General features: G+C 39.8%; 1 protein-coding gene across 4 annotated transcripts in view; it reads right to left on the bottom strand.

Annotated features, from left to right (window-relative positions):
- The window catches only part of LOC117206753 (synapse-associated protein 1), a 95,681-nt gene that overhangs the window by 4,378 nt on the left and 73,497 nt on the right, over window positions 1-17,806 (bottom strand). For 2 of the 4 annotated variants that reach the window (XM_033446354.1, XM_033446355.1), the window contains 4 exons: window positions 15,066-15,203; window positions 12,917-13,056; window positions 9,654-9,793; window positions 4,333-4,503 (listed from right to left, as the gene is read on the bottom strand). In XM_033446354.1, coding sequence (XP_033302245.1) covers window positions 4,333-4,503; window positions 9,654-9,793; window positions 12,917-13,056; window positions 15,066-15,203 — 589 coding nt within the window. Of the gene's footprint in view, window positions 1-488; window positions 2,768-4,332; window positions 4,504-9,653; window positions 9,794-12,916; window positions 13,057-15,065; window positions 15,204-17,806 lie in introns of those variants that run through there. The other 2 variants (XM_033446357.1, XM_033446356.1) reach the window with 2 other exon arrangements.

Below are 17,806 nucleotides of genomic sequence, written 5' to 3'. Positions count from 1 at the left end.
GAAACTTGGTCGATCATCGCGAATCGTCATCCCTCTGTACGAAGACCTCTGTCCGTGCCCAAAAGTTTCACCTTACGAACTGCACCGTGTACGAATTACCGTTATTTCCAGCGTAAATTCGTTCCGGACTGATCGAACGAATTGTTTTCACGCGTCGAACAGAGAAAATTGAGTTAACCAAATTTTTCATCGGAAACTCCATACTCGTTCTTTCTTTCTCGCATACACGCTCTGTCTCTATAACTAGCTCTAACAGGCTGTGTGTGTGTATATCGATTCGTCTTTACATGCGCTCTCCATGTCAAATCTAGTTCGACGTTCGATAGCACACCGCGACTACATCGAGGCTTCGCGTTCGTGCCACGGTCGTTTCTATTATTTTTACTCTCTCTCCTTTTCGTCGATTTGTTTCTACCGCGTACTGTTTTTTTTTTATTCTTTCCTTCATCTTGTATCTCTTTTCGTTTTCATTTTTACCTTTTTTTTTTATTCTATTTATTTCGAAATCAGGTGCACCGGTGCACGTGCGGATTTTCTCGCGTGCTCGTTTACGCCGCTTAAGCGTCCGTCCACGTGTAAACAACCTCGCGTATAAATTCATTTATTTCCGCTCTCGTTTCCGCGTTTCACGTTACCTCGTCTCCCTAATCGTTAACGTCGTGACGATTTCCTTCTTTCGTTGCGTTATACGTCTGCCCTTTATCTCCCTCTCTCCCACACACACACTCTATTTTTTAAATTTAAGCGAAACCTCGTTATCCGATGTTTTCCTATTTTTCTTTTTCTGTTTCGATACGCATGGTTTTTGACACTCGTTGGAACGTGGACGCGCGCATAAACGGATTGCCCCCGGCCGGTTGTCTTTTTATCTTTCGCGCGATAACTCTCTGTTAAATTGGTTTAATTGAATCGGAAGGAAAATCACTACGAGGACTACACCCACGAGAGACGAGACGAAAGTTTACACCTCGATCCCCGTTTCATTTATTTATTTTTCTTTTTTTTTTTTAGGTTTTCTTTTAAAACACGTATTGTCATTCAACGAATTTGTATATTTTTTCTCTTTTTCTTTATTTCGTCTTAATCTTTTTACGGTAACATTTAGTAAATTCTTTCTGTTGCCATCGCTGTCTTTTCTTTTCGTTTAAATATTTTTCCTTTATAAGAAGAAGATACCAACTACGATCGGCAGATATTTTTTTCTTTTATTTGGCTATTTATTTCTTTCGTTCGAGTAACTGCTTGATAGCGCGTTAATTTCGCGAAAGAGCCATTAGCATTGTTTCAAGAGTCACAGTTTTCGCGTCGTCCTTCTCCTCTATTCGCGCTACTTTCTCGCCGATCTTTCTCATCTCCCTTCCTTACCTCCTTCTTCTTTCCTTTTTCTTTCCTCCTACGTTATGTGTTTAATGTTTTCCTTAACGTTTTACAACACGGAGAGAATCGACAAGAGACAATATTTATTGATTAAGAACGAAGACAGACAGACGACAGACAAACGGACAGACATACAGACATTTAATCAAGTTTTTTTTTTATCTTTGCTTGTGATTTTATTACGATTTTTCACTTTGTGTATATTACGTACCCTTTTCCTCTTTTTTTTGTGTTCTTCTATTCATTTTTTACCAAAGGTTCTTTCGTTTCTTCTTTCTCACCCTCTTTCTGCCACGTTCTTTCCTCGAAAGAATCGTCCTCTCATTCTTTCTCTCCCTCACGCACCTATTACACACGATCTCGCTATCTCTTTCTCTCCCTTTCATTCACGCTCTTACTCTCTCTCTCTCTCTCTTTCTCTCTCTCTCTCTCTCTTGCTCTCCCCTCAGCATGCGTATCATTAATCGCGTGTCACTACATCGCTATCATCGATATTTAACGCGTCGTTTCTTGTCACGTTTCAAATCCGACGTGTCTCCTGAAACGCTGCCTTCTACTCGCGGTTTTCTTATTATAGTCGTCTATTCTCCCCAATCCCTTCCTCTAACATCTCTCTATCTCTTCTTTTCGTGTTCGTCTTTTCTTCTATCTCGAACGAAGTCTCGAGTCGAGCGTCTATCAAAATTAACTATCCTCGGAAAAGAACCGTGTGGAAGGGGGTTGATCGTCGGTCACTTTGTTCGAATCAAACTGGACGACCAACAGACATCGTCAATTTAATAAATATCGACGGAGTACAGCGACGAAATGATCAACGACGAACACGACGACGATAAGCCACGTTGACGACAGTCGCAGTAAATCACGGCGTTGTAATTATATATATATCTATATGTATATATATATATAGAATTACGATCGATCAGAACGAAAACCGCGTGACGTAACCCACCCCTAAATCGTTGATCGTCCGTTACGCGTGGCACGAGATCGCGTCGACGCGTAAGGGTTTTTGGGAAACGATAACGGAAGAAACGACAACGAAAAGAAAAGAACGAGAGGCAGCGAAGGGAGAACGAGAAAGCAAACCGAGGGAAATAAAACGACGAGGATCGTTGGTCGCGTGAGAACGTCCCCGTTCGTAGTGTCAAGTTTGGGGGAGCGGGTGGTAGTCTGGGAGCAGTTTAAACTTGATAGCAACGAAAAGTTAGACGAAGGAGAAGAAGAATTCGATACGAAAAATGCGACGGAGGGTTAGAGGAGATGGTGGACAAGAACCGAAAAAGCTCACGTCGGTCTTCGAGACGGGGAAAGAAGCTTGTCGTATTTATTTCTGAGGGGTGTGCTTTGGATAATGCTTTTTTATCGGGGGGATATTCCTCTTCTTAGGCTGTTGACAGAATAGAATGGAAAAGCGGTCGTTTAGTCACATCGGGCATTATAAAACTCTAAGTGAGAGGCGAGCAGGGTTCGTAACACATAGAGAACGAGAAACAGAACGTAAACTCTTTCGAGGAACATACGTAAATCTGATGAATGAATTTAATAAAACATGGACAGGGACAGCTGTATATCCTATACGAGCAATTCCTACGAGTAAGAATGATAAAGCACACTGATAAGGAAAATGTTAAACGCACGAAGAAGGGATAAAAAATAGATTAAAAAAAGAGAGAGATAGAGAACAAAGACAGAAACGAGCACATATAGAACTACTGACGTGACGCAACGTGGTTAGCTAGAACGCTGGTGAAGAGAAAGGTGGAACATCGACAGATCGATTATTATTCGAACTTTCAAGTTCATCTATACGAGTATACTCACGAAGAATGTGTTTCTTGGACACCTTGTGTCTTGGGCATAGATCGCTTGATCCAAGAGGAACTTTTCTTTTTTTTTCTCATTTATCTTACGAGTTTATTTTTCTTTCTTTTGCACGGCAAAATGTTCGATGTTCGTTTCCATAGTATAACCGCGATGTGGAAATTTCGTTTACTTTCGCTCGTACGCCGATCAATAGATGCATTCATCGAAATCGCGCACGAGCGAAACCAAAAGGAGAATTCGTTCCTCTTCGAACATATATACGGATACATGTAGCTCTTGTTCAAAAATTTCGTTGGTGGTCGTAATGAAATAACTGGCGCGGCACGTCTCGTCGAATATTACGTTCCGGTGGCTAATCGCCAAAGGTGCGTGCACAGAACAATTTCGAATCAACGTGCATCGCGCGAATTCTTGTCAAGGAAGATTCGGTCGAGGACGTTGCGCGAATCAGCAAAGCACCGGCACTTCGTGGCAAATGGCTCATATAATTTCTTCCTATTTTCTATGTTCTCCAATTATTATTACCATATTTTCATTCTCGAAACACTGCAACTACCAAAGGTATAAAATTAAGAAGATTAAGACGAAAAGATGTAGGCAAAAAGATACGCGACACAAGGGAAACAAATTTTCACCCATGATATATCGTAAATCAATCATTTTACACGATACGTGTAATACAAATTTATGGACGTACAAAGTAAACGAATTTCTATATATATTTTCAGATTGCTTTCAAATTTGATCAATATAATTACGATAGCCGTGTTTCATTACGGTGTTAATGAAATTTCAAAATATTTTACATAACACGTACGTAAAAGTTTTCTATGACGAGAGATTAAACACTTTCATGAGTCAATGTATTTCCATATTAATCGAGATTTTCCACTATCAAAGTTACCTTTACACCTCGCGTAATTAAACAAAAAAAAAAGAGAGAGAATGAAAAATAACATATGCGTAGCAATTACAAAAAAAAACCTTTGGTAGTTGCAGTATTAAATATAATACGAGTAAATATTAGAAGTAATTAACGACCATGCCACGAGTTAGCAAAATCGTGTTCCATGTTCTATACAATTGTTGGCAGAAGGCAGAGTTAACGACGACCAACGATCAACTAACCTTTAGGTGGCTGCATTCCCAGTTTTTTCATGCCTTCCCGGACCTCTTCGAGGTCCGTGTCCGAGACCCTCATGCTATCGGACACGAATTCGTGGCCTGGCGAATCGGCCAACGCGCTGTTACTTCCGGTCATCGCTGTTCCGCTGCTTTCCTGGCCAGTGGTCACTTGAACTGTTCGCAAGACAACACTCACGGCTAAACTAGAAGGGACGGGTACCGCCTAACAGCTAAAAGCCTCTAACAGCTCTACTACGTTCGTTAATATGCTGTTTGCTAATTTTCTAATTACCTATCGATCGAACTAGCTAATTGCTGCTCGTTCGTGCGGTGCGCGTGTCATTTATCGATTTAACTGTACAAAAGCTTGCTGCGCTCTTTAGTCTAATGTAATTCTAGTTTCTCAATAACTAAAAGAAATAAAAATAAAGCTTCTGCTTTAACCCTGTTACCGTCTTTGAACAACACGATGCTTGATATTCTAGTATAATAATATTTCAATGCTTTGAACAAGGAAGATAGTTCGTTAGGTGAATCTGTGTGGAAGAGATAGCGATGAAAAGGTAGCAAGTAATTTTTTGAAATTCAACGATATCAACGAAATGAGAACAACGATATTAAAACGATATAAACATAATTAAATCGATCCTAACGATATTAATAAAATTCGATAACGTAAATCGACTATTTCCGTGAAAATATTTCCCCTTAATACGTAAAGAAAAATCGAAATAAAATCGAGATGAAGCGTCACGCGTATTAACAAGGATTCGTTGATAATTTCTTTGAAATTAATTTTTTAACGATAAAAGAAACCCGATCGCATCGAGGATGACCCAAAGAGCGTAGCAGGGTTGACGAAAGGAAAGAAAACCGAGCAAGAAACGAAGCTTTATAAACAGGGAATGTGCACAAATATCAAACTCAATCTCGAACGAACTCTCGACTGCAAGATCATCGAATTTCAAGCGCGACTTAACCAGACGCCAGGGCATTAACATCCTCCTCGCAGTGATTTGACTTCGAACAAACGGAAGTCGTCGTTGGAACCGCGGCGAAGCCGTTGGCCGGGATCGAATTCTCATTTCGCGAAAGAGAAGAGGAAACCGGGCAGATGGAAATGGTCGACAGAAAGCAGAAGGGGTGAACAGCCCCTGAAGATGGCTTCGAATTCTCATTCACGGGCGATCATTCTCAGGATCAGACAGTATTTCACCAAACTATTCACCTTCCTCTCCCAGGGGCTCCTCTCGTATTTCGTTTTATCCGGTTCGTTCACCTCCACTCCGGATGGAATTCCATTGTTTGTACGGATTTCACCTCCTGATTCCGCAATTTCGACTCCGGCCAACGGTTTGCGCTTTCCCGAAAGCCTTTTTTTATCAACGTGCTGACGAGCTCGATTTTTCCAGTGGATAGAGCGTATTATTTTCGTGGAACATCATCGTCGTTTCATGCTGAATTAACTCGAATTAATGCCACGCTCGTAATTCGAAGTGGCCGATGCACTGATGATATAGATTTTTCGATTTGAATAACTATCGTGGAATTTTTCATCGCGTTATTATCGACTTTACGTATTTTTGCTAATTTATATGTAACATCGGTGGTATTAAATAATTTATTTGTTCGTTTATTTAGAGATAAACGGTGTAAATCGCCATTAACGTACAATGTTAGGAACGAAGTGAAGCACGTAGGAAACAGTACGGACTACAACGGGCGTGTAACAGTCTGTACAAAATTCTGCGAAGCTAGTTTTTCAAGCTATCGATGCTAACGTCGAAGAAATCAAAACAGGGGCGGTAAGAGCTCGCTGTATTATTGTATGCGATTTACTGGGTCCGAATTCACGAGTAAGCATCGATAACGGTATGGGGAGAAAGGATCTCGTGAATCCAAACGATCTGGTCGGGGTATAAAAATTTATAAGTTCAAGAAGCTGGGGGCAAAGAACAACGCTGTCAATAATAGACCCGCAATCGTGGTCGGCCCGGAACATACTACTATACGCGACGAATCTCAGAAACTTGTATCGCACCCTTCTATCGAGCTGTTTGTATTTAATTTGATTTTCGGCGCATATTCTAATTGATAACGTAATAACTTTATTCGTATTCTTTTTGAGTGTCAAAAATGTAAATATAGTGTCAATATATTTTGTTGAGATATGTATAATTTTTTGTGCTTAGAGATACTTGTATGTGGGGCCCGGTGTGTCGTTCATACCGGTTTTAGTCGGTTGGAGTCCGACACTACCACGCCGCTTTCCCCAGAAGCGGCCTGGCGTCCGTGCGGATTTCCTCCACGTAAATATAAAAAAAAAGAGATACTTGTATGTGGGTATCAGTGTGTGGAGGTATGTGCGGCGTCTCGAAAACAGATGAATGTAAACTATTCAGTCGGTTAACAGTCGGGTATAGAAGAAAGTGCTGAGACGCGTGCGAGTGTGTATCGATGAATATACAAGAAATCGTTCATAAAATAAATATATAACTATTCTAATATTAATCCCAAGTGTAAATTTAGTGTTCCTGTAACGTTATTTCGGCTTCAAAGATCCACAATTCTCAACAATATATATTGACAATATACATATTGATCGTGTAAAGGGTCTATCACGTGCAATAACGTTGAGAACCTTAAATACCGGAAATAATATTGACCGTCTGAACTTTTTTTCGCATAAGATCTACAATGTCGACGAAAAGTATTTGTACACCCGTAACTTCCTAACGAAGCGTTTTTAAATCAAGTTCTACGATTTCATTCGCACGGTATCATATTTTTGTAATCATACGAAACTACCACTGAACGATACAAAATTTATTACAATTGTGTCTAATCAACCGTACGTACATAAATACACTGACAAATGCAGCGATGTAAAAATACTTTCTGTACATAACACTTTTCCGATATTTAATATATTATACTTCTTTTGTACATATTCATCGTATATATTCCACGTATACGATAAAAAGTTCCACAATATCGTAAAGAACGATGAACCTATAACACGATAAAACAATCATCAGTACGTCATACAAATTTTCCACGCTAGGATATTCACAGCATCGATGCGACTATTCATCTCTTACACGATTCATCAGCACGTTGTTTGTGGCTCGTCGACGAACAGATAAATCTACACGACGCATCAGGCTCGGAAATGTGCCATGCATGGTGGTCTTTCGGAGAACGTCGAGCCGTCGATCGAACGTGAACGGTGTGCGCACGACACCCATAAACGTTTCCTCTGGTCTCGATCGTGGTCGATAGGTTGATCGCGAAGGATGTCGTTCGCCAGGCGCGCTGGTTCACCTCGACGTCGAACGAGCGAAAAATCCCTTCGCTTCGATCGGAAATTACCGTACTAGTCTTGGAGCGACGAGGAGGACGTCGAGTCAAGCGGCTCGAAATTGCGATGCAAACTAATATAAGAGGCAACGAACGTGCACACACCGAGGAAACGAACGAAAAGGGTTCGCGTGTGCACGCTTTCAAACGTAGCTCGACGATCGACCCTTTACGCAATGTGACGTCGATGGCTGGATATCGAATCGCGATGCTTCGTGTTGTTCTCTCCGTACTTTTGTTATTTTTCATCCGATTCGTTTCCTTTTTTTATTCGCGGTACTTTCGGCGCGTGACTTTTATGCGATCGCGCGAAGCCGTTAAATCGAAAAAGCAACGCCGCTGTATATCCTCTGAAATCGTTCACCGTTTAATCCGACCGGTATATAAAAGCCACGACCAATTTGCCGACTCTGTTTCGTATCGATTTCGATGGTAAAAATTTGATTAGCTAATCCCAGTTACGCGAAATCTATCTCCGGCTGTATGAAATATGTATTTCATTTAACTCGCGGCCGATCGAACCTCGACCCCGTTCCTCTGAATTATGCAACGTCTAACCATCATTCTACTCTGCTTTCGTGATTTATTATCTTAAGGTTAACCAAATACGAAGCAGGATATCCGGTTTTGAATTGATAGCCATCGAGCGTAGTGTTTCGTTCGATCTGACCATTTAAAATATCTGCGTTGCTTCAAAGAATTGCATGAAAATGTAAACGACCATTTCACCAAACGTCTATGCATCGATGAGAGTCGATGAAGCGAAATTTAACTTACCTTTGCTCCATCCTCGGAATTGTCTCAATAAAATCGCTCGATCTTATGGAAGAGAAAAATACAGACGAAACGCTACTAACTACTGGCTGTGACCATTTAATGAAACTGATGATTGTTCTTTCGAAAAACAACGCAGATGTTGCAAATGTTCGAGGAACGCGTCGAGCGTTACACAAACGAAACACTTCTGATCGAAAGGGTCGAACGATAGATTCGATGATAATGACGATGATGATATCGTATGATAAAAATACATTAACCCCTTGACGCATAAATTTTTCCTCCATTTATTAGCGAGAACGATGAAATCTTTCGTAATAAAAACAACGTATGGTTACGGTGGATGCCTGTTACGCGATCAGTTTCGACAAACGAAACAGTCGCTTTTATAAGAGTCTGCAACCTCGTTCATGAATATTAAGGCCTCGTAAAAAATATAATAATCAACGTAGAATAACGTGAGTTATCAGAGGAACGATTAATCAACCGAATTATGTGTTCGTGCAATATAATGATTTGGAATATAGAGAAATAATTTGCGGAGATGTTTGCAAGAATCGAATAAAGCTAACGAATTGATGATTATATATGGATACCTAAAATATTTCCATCTAAATCTCACTAAGAGATAATTCCAGCTGATTTAATTAGAAAATTCGACGACGTTCGTAAAAAAATTCCAATTTTATTTGTGGAATCATATACAGAATGCATGAAACCGAGGAATAATAGATGCTGTGGAAATTAGTCGAGACGACAATTGAGAAAGGAAATGTATAATTATTGAAGAATAATCGAAAAATAAACGAAGAAAATAAAAGAAAAACAGTCTCTTACCAATTTTTAACAATTATCTCGTCCTCGTTAAGAGTCTTAGCATCGATCAACGAGGGTGTCTATATGTATGCAACTTTAAAAATAGTTGTCGTCAAAACGACAGTTCGTTAGAGCACACATCCACTGTAATCACGGCCTTGCGATGCAAATGGATCCACGCTATGTTTTTAGAAGACATATAGATATCTCATTATATAAAATATCGCAGCTCGTGAACCCGTAAAGGCCAATGACTAAAATAACCGAGTAAACTAAATGTGCGTTAAGTGGTTAAACGAACGATAATAATGTTATAAACGATAATAATATTGGATAAGCGTGAGAAATGGTTGCACAGAGGTTCGAATTACCTTCAGGTTGATCGACGGTTCCGGCGGAAGTCTGATTGAGGTTGTTCTCCGTCTGGTCGGCCATTGTATTTAGCTCGTGGCTTTGACGGAGAACCGATACTCGGTAGAAGTAGTTCCGCCAGAAATTCTCTTCTGATATTCTGCACGATACAGATGTCGAGTATTAATTTAGGGGCGCGAATTCGTCCAGAGTCTTGCTAGCAGAGAAGCCACACGACTTCCGGTCAACCGTAATCGAATGTCGCTTTGGAAATTGCCAATCAACGCCAGCCACCGTCGACTGATTTAATTTAGTCGGTGGGTAAATAACACTGATCGTGGGTTATCCGCGTTTCCTCGTACGTAGAAACGTGGGAGCTCGAATGCGTATTGATCTTCCGGAGATTGATAGGTGCGTCTTGAAATAACTCGCAATTAGAAACTCGCTTCCTGAGCCACTTCCGCAAATTTGACAAGTTGGAAGAGATATGTCGTAGCTGATAGCGGCAGAGGTATTTTATGGTTGAAGTTCACACGATATAGTTCACAGTTGATATACGCCAGCGATGAAGATTTGATGTTGATCGCTCGATCTTCGTACGTTTGGTTCGCTTTCTCAGTCACGCGATATTGTACACTGCGTAGCGAAACGCGTGCTACGTGTAAGGCAAACGCGTAGATAAACTCGCGAATGGGAACTTACTCCGTAGAAAGTCTACAAAGAACGAATCTAAATTCTAAAATAAAATCTCCTCGTTTGTATCTTCGTTTGCGAGAAAATCAAGCTTTTGAAGGCTTCGACAAGTGCGATCGTATACGAATGGACAATTGCGACAGATTATTGTACGGAGGAATAATGTCAAAAAACTGGAATAATATCTATACTTTCGAAGCCTTGTTTACGAGGAAATCGAATTTGAAAGTTTAACAAATGCACCTTAACTCGATTAATTCTCAATACCTTGCGAGGTGAACGTTGGGTGGGACATTCTACGTACGAAACTAAATAAAAAATGTAGAACAAAATTCACTTGAAGCTTTGTACCACGCATCTTGCAATACTCGCAATAGTTTCATTTCGGTAGATACGTCATTTCCCGCTAATAATAAAAATTCGTATGTTCTATGATGCGAAACGATTGCGAGAGAAGCGAACCCACGTGTTCATGTATTTTTAATGTATTTTTAAGAGAGACGTGTAAACTATAAATCAATTTCCATCGTTAGACGCGATCAACTGAAGCGGAGAATAAATTTACGTATCAACTATGACAACCATCTGAATACTAAAAGTACCTGTGGTTTGCGATGCAACGTAGCCTGTCCGTAAGTTTGGCGATCTCTAGAGGAAAGTCAGAGAGAAGATTCGCAGGGGGAATTCCAGAGGGATTTTGCAGAGATTTTCTCTTTGTAAAGGTTTCAGAATGATTTTGGTTCTAGTTGGTTGAGATGGAATGGAGTTAGAGTGGAATTAGATGTGGAGGGCTCGAGTTAATAGAGGCTTGAATTTGAAATGACGGAGGAATTTCCGTGCCCCGAGTTTGAATATAAAAAGTCTGTTTAATATTGCCGAAGAAATAAGGAGATTTGTATCAAGTTTTTTTTCGACGAATAGTTTTTGTTAATTATCAGGGTGTCTCATTTTATCCTCTTGTACGCGACTCTTTTTGATATTGTTGTACACAGAATTGTTACTTGTTATTTCGTTATATCAAATTATTTAATTCATTAGAGTTAAGTATGTGCAATCATCGTAAATGGAAGTTCAAAAGCACGGGCTTTATTCAATTATGTGCCTGACGTTTCCAACAGTACGTTTTAGCATTTGGCTGAAAATTATTACTGTGCGCGTATGTGTACGATGCACATGTGTGCTCTCCAGATACTTTAAACACTATTACGAAAGTGGAACTTGCTATTATTTTAAACAAAATAGACAAATACACTCGTCTTCCTTTGAAATCAAATATTCCCGAACAATGATATTTGTTAGTGAAAATAACTATTTCTGTTATCTCGTATTAATGGAATTGGAGAAAAATAACACCGATTCTTCTAGTATTGAATATATATGTCGGGTTTACATTAGAATCAGGGTTAGGGGCGTGAAACGAATCTTCGTTTGGATTACACGTGTCGCTATGCAATAGAGAAGACTTCGACTAATGCAAATACGATTATCATAGAACTGGACAAGTAACCGTGGTAATTAGATACTCGAGAAACTAATGGCAATGATCTTAGGTTCAATAACGAATCCGCGGTCGACGGGATGATAGATGAACGTGCTCACAAAATCTAAGTCGGACGCGTAATATCCACGGGTCGTAAGGGGTTACTCTTTTCGTCGATGAGATCGCGACAGAGAATGAATTTCCCGTCCCGATGATGCCACAGAGGAAAACTATAACGGGGTGTGTCTAAGGACGCGAGATCATCGGATTCGTCGAGGATAGCCTTCGTTCAGAAGGTGAGGGAATTTGGCGTTACTGCTAATTGGTCAATCTCCATATCGGTGGTTAGAAAAAGATGCTAGCCGCCCTCGAGGGAAAGTTGCTAGTGGGAGACGTCGCTCGTTGAAAAATAGGTCTCTCCTATTTTCCCGTAGTTGGGACAAAGACTGTTTGTCTGTTTGAAGGATTTTAGTCGACTAAATCTTAAGATTTATAACGGGCCCTCGAGCTAGCTGAACATGTACTCCGGAGACGCATCGACATCTGGCAATCATCTTGTTCGAAGAATAGGGTCTGCGTGTGGCGAGCCACGGGACAGAAACCGTTGGAACGTTTACTGTCGCGTGTCGCCACGAATATTTCTTTTAAGGAGAGCTATAGAATTATTCCATACCTTTGTTAGACAAAGCGTTCATCCCGTGACCGCGGCTACGTTCGGCGACTGGCTGTCGCCTCGAGCCCAAGCTCATTATCACAGCTCGCGAACAATTACAATCGGATTGAATAACTACAATTGTTTAATTACAGCTATAGTAGACTCTAGATTACAATGTTTCGGGATTATCCAAAATTCCAAAGGCTCCGGTGTTCTTTCATCTCCGACATATATATATATATTTTTGATATTTTAATTGCTTCGACTTCTCCAAAATCTCCTTTTCCTTCGACACTATTCTCGGATATCGTAATATTAATTTCCTTGTGTACATCCAAATTAGCATCTCAAACTTACGGACATAGTTTCAATATCATTTTGCAAAATGTTATCATGGCATAAATGCAATTTCTAAAGTACGATTAGTTGAGTAACAATTTGGTAAAATTACTCACACTTTCGGCACAAGCTGGAACCTCATGTTCTCCAAGTTAGGATCTAGTGCGAGAGTGGCCTGTGCCATTGGTTGCACAGCCTCAAAGTCCCAAGGGAAATCGACTTCCTTTGGTGGGGGTTTCAGGAAGTTACGTTGATCCTGAAATCAACATTCCCAAATTACCGAAATTCCTTTACGCTCTTTCGACCACCACTTTTAAATGGTACGCGAATTAAATCGCCAGTGGATAATCTGAAATTAGACAATTTGTAAATTAAGTTAACGAACCTAATTTAATTTGTTTAGTTTGATTCGATCGAACTGCTTTATTTTGATTTAATAACGTTAAATTAAATTAATTAGCCTTGGTCAATGAATCTTTAATTAAACCTGCTGTTTATAAAAAGATTTATCATACATTTAACGGATCAGCCAAGATCCGTGCAGGATTAACGAAATCGTCGTTCCAAGAAGTCCACTTAAAGAAGAATCGATTCGATTTAATAGAGCAGATACTCTGTTACTCGGGGGGAAGCAATTTCAACTTTAGAGATCGTTATACTAATCGCGACACGATCTCCTCACTGTAATTAACAGTGCCTAATTTTGTCTACAGCGTGACTGTGGATAGATTATGTCTTTTTGTTACGAATTGTACACATGCTGCGGCTCGAATGTATTCAAATATTTGACGATTTTCCGTATCCTATGATTTTCGTTGATTTTCAAAACGCGAACAAAGTCGATTAATTATCGAAAGCAACGGTATATTTTAAATTTATTAATTTTAATATACTATGCATTACATTCTCAATAATCGATTTAAATTTATAATTTGTTAATTGTATAAGAATGTATAATATATAATATAATATATGTATGTCATGTACCCCTTTTAGTCACGAGCTGATTATTAATTTACATACTGTCACAATAAATCAATCAAAATGATCAGCTACTCGTGAGATATGTTTTTTTCAAATTTGCCAATCGACATTGTCATTAATGTATTTTAACAGCATTGTAAATGTTTAATTGGAATTTTATTTAATTCATCTTACTTCTCCCATGAGAGAATCGTATCGGACTCGATCAGTTATGTCATCATAAATTGACACAGTAATTTCGAAGCCTCTATGATACATGGTCACTGCGTTATCATTCATACGTATTATTAAATCATGAATCAAATTAAACATGTGCATATCTATGCCCATCTGTGTATGTCGCTGCGAGATATCAACTGCTCTGTTTCGATCTCGAAACGCAATGCAAGCCAATCTAACTGGGAATCGAAAATCTTTGTCTATAACCCGTTGCACGAGTTCATTAACCCTTTGATTAATACGAGCAACTATACGTGACATTCAAGCCTTTCCGGGACAATTGTAAAATATTAGAGAAATGAAACTAATCAAGTACAAAGTTTGTATGTAATTTTTATACGTTCTATACTTTAATTTCAAAAGAGACAATTACAGCGAAGGAATTAAACCGTACGATTTCCTGACTAAAAAGTAACAGGACACCTACTCTAAGTATCGCTATTTATCGAAACACTCCAACGAATTTTACTTTATTCTATAACAAGATACGATAAAAATCTACGTTCGCACGAGCAGAATTGATTCGGACAAAGTTTTAGTTAAATCAAACAAATACTCGATGGAAATCCATTTATTCGATTTTCTATTATATAACCGGAAAATCATAGTTGATGAAAACCAATGTTATACGAATTCCATATAAACTATTTGTTCCCCGACAAGTTCGTATAAACGAAATTTCACCGTAGGTAAAAAATAAAACCCGAGAAAAACATTCAATTTGTACTAAACATCAGCGAATGTTCCAATGCTGAATATTTAGTAGAGTACATTAATTCTCATCGAAAAATCTGCATAGCGAAATACACGTCGCGTCCGCCTTAACACGCCAAGACATGTACCCGAAACGCGTGGCAAGAGGTCATTGTTTGCTATGGGAATCCAGTTGCGAATCACTCTCGGCACTTTCGTTTCGTTTTCCCAAGAACGATCGCGACGCGTGTTCCGTGTGTGTGTGTGTGTGTGTGTGTGTGTGTGTGTGTGTGGACTCGAACTGTTCCCTCTTCTCTAGAACGAGAGTATACTAGCAACGAAAATAGGAGACACAGAGGAATTACTCACCGTCGACAGAGATAAGCATTCCTCGCGGAGTATGTCCTCGTTGGGTGCACCGACCCACGGTGCGACGGCCTCACCCTTTTCGGTATGCTTGTTGGCAATGAAAGCCTCCTGTTCTTTGTTCAGCTCAGCGACCAATCTCTGGAACAGCATTAATTCCGCGTTAGAGAGCAGCTGTCACTAGCAATGCTAGTAAGCGCGTTATGTGTGTCTCGTTGGAGGCCACGTTATAGAGAGCAATTATCGTTATCATCGACGAGGACTGTGTCGCGCCGATGGGTAGCTATTTCCACGCCACGCGACGAGTTTCCACGGTAAAAAGCGAGAAGAGCCTGTGACAGGGTTCGTTCACCTCTTGGTTAATTAGATCGTTCTTATCGTATTTTCGTCGATAGCCGCGCGCTGCGGCTAAGATCGTATTGATCACGTCGAGCCACGCTGGATACGTCGTCTCGTTCGTACGCTGGATTTAGCAGTCTCGTGGAAATAGAAATAGATGGCAGAATCAGGGAATAATTAGATTTATTATGCGAACGTCATTTTTGAGATTTCAGATGTCACGTAGAAATTTAACGAAGAAGATAGCACGAGGCTGGAGCTGGAGGCTTGACAATTTGGATTTGCGTTGGATGATTTAATTGTGATTTGTAATTGTGGAAGGGAATGGTACAATCGGTTGGTTGTTGGATTTCGATCGACGCTTTTCAGATTTGGTATACTCTTTAGGATACCTAATGAAGAAGACAAGCGTTGGAATGGGGATGGAATTGGGACAGCTGTGTTTGTGTGGCAACGTGGTCGTTATTTTTGACATTTGGAATATCTCGCGACATTTAATAAAAATGATGGTAAAATATACGCTGCATACGTAATACAAATTACTTAGGTATAGAAACGCGGAGATTCTATCTGCGAAACAATCGCGTGAGTAACTAGCGTCAATCAGAGCAGCTATATGCGACCTTCCTCCGTTTATTTAATTTCCAAGGAAGCCGGCTAGTAGGAAACGTATGCTGATTTTATAACAGCTTTTCTTCTAAAGGTTGGTTTTATCCGATGGAATGAGTAAATCCGTCTCCTTGATAATTAAAAGCTACTTATTCCGTATTACGGTCGAGGATCTGCATTAAGAGCCGGATAGAAATTCTTCTTTGACGCCCAGAGAATAGCTAGCTGTCTTCCGGTTAAATAAATGAAATTTAAAAAAGAAAAGAAAAAAGGAAAGGAAAGCGCGGTAAGCATGAAATGTGAAGCGACAGCAGGTACAATGAAACGAATGGCAGGGATCCAGCTTAGAACGAAGAAAAATGGATGAGCTCGGATCGTGGAGATACGGAGCAACCGAAAGGATTAAAGGCAGGACGTTCCACTGATGTCGGAGCTAAAGCTCCACCGGACAAGTCTTCTTATTATCGCTCTAGTATTCGGGTCAACGAAGATCTTGGCGATCTTTGACTTGATGAACCCGACGTTACCCCGAGACACGTGATATTACGAGTTAGTCTTAAGGCAATCGATGTCGTTTGTGGTTCCGAGGATCAAATTAGCTTTCACTGGTGTACGGTGCCGGGATCAACGAAATTCGTGATACCACAGAGGTAATTCGACGTAAGGGCTTTAACTCGGAACAAAATGTTAATTTATCAAACCTAAGCTAAACTTTGACCGAAGAAATTTAATACAAACGATTCTTACTATTTAGGTGAATTGTAATTATTTGACTCGATCGAGTATCATATGAGAATCAGTTATACGAATTTCAATTACAAGTATAAATTATTTTCATCTTGAAAAATTCGTATAAACGAAGTTCCGCGGTAGTTTCGTTGTACAAGACGAACCAGGCTGCGATTCAGTAGACAAATACAAACGATATCCGACATGGTTGCACTAAAAGCGAAAGAACCTGACGATCAACAATTTCTGATTCGAAAATCGAATTGGAAGAATCGCAATGCATCGGGACATCGTGTAGCACCAGGCATCGAGCTTGGTTCGACAAGTCCCCTTATTACGTATTGCGTTCGTATTTGGGTCAACGAAGTCCTTCACTCGGAACAGACAATGCATCATCGTTGCGCATTCTTCATTAACCACAACGCGTCCGCAAGGGATCGATATTTTTGTTTCGAGCTTTAATAAGTTTGGCCGTTAAACGCCACCAATCACAACGCTGAATAAACGACTTTTGTCGTTGACAGAAATTGCTATACGGAGATTGAGTGCCATTCTTCTTTGTTTTTTCGCCTTGCAGTCGTAATCTCTGATGGCTGTGACCTATTGGTCGCTAAGAGGCAGGTCACCAACAGACAGAACCATCTACCTACGAAATGAAATCGTACAAATTTTCTTGTCGATGCATTTGTCAAAAACTTTCGATTGGAAAAATGAAATATCGGTATAGAGATCTGGCGTTTCTCGGTCCATGCTTCGATTCAAATATTTCTAAATTTTCCGCGAATGTTTTTCAACGACAATTCCATTCGTTCGAAAGTTCAATTTACCGCCAATAATACAATTTTACGGTATAATATAGAATTTATTAAACATCCATCGTGGTAGATTGTAAATCGTATTATAAAGTTGCGATAGAATCTACATATCGATTGAATTTTATTTCATCGAGTTTATACAAATTGAATCCATCTATTCAATTTCCGTATTAATATTTACCGTTCATCTATTATTCTTATTCCCCGAATAGAATATTGCGCTTAACGCGAATAATCATGCCAACGTAAAAG

The sequence above is a fragment of the Bombus bifarius genome, unplaced genomic scaffold, assembly GCF_011952205.1.
Source record: "Bombus bifarius isolate JDL3187 unplaced genomic scaffold, Bbif_JDL3187 scf7180000008008, whole genome shotgun sequence".
In the NCBI taxonomy this organism is placed as follows: domain Eukaryota; kingdom Metazoa; phylum Arthropoda; class Insecta; order Hymenoptera; family Apidae; genus Bombus; species Bombus bifarius.
The sequence above is the reverse complement of the archived record's forward strand: the minus strand, read 5'-3'. Positions and strand labels throughout refer to the sequence as shown.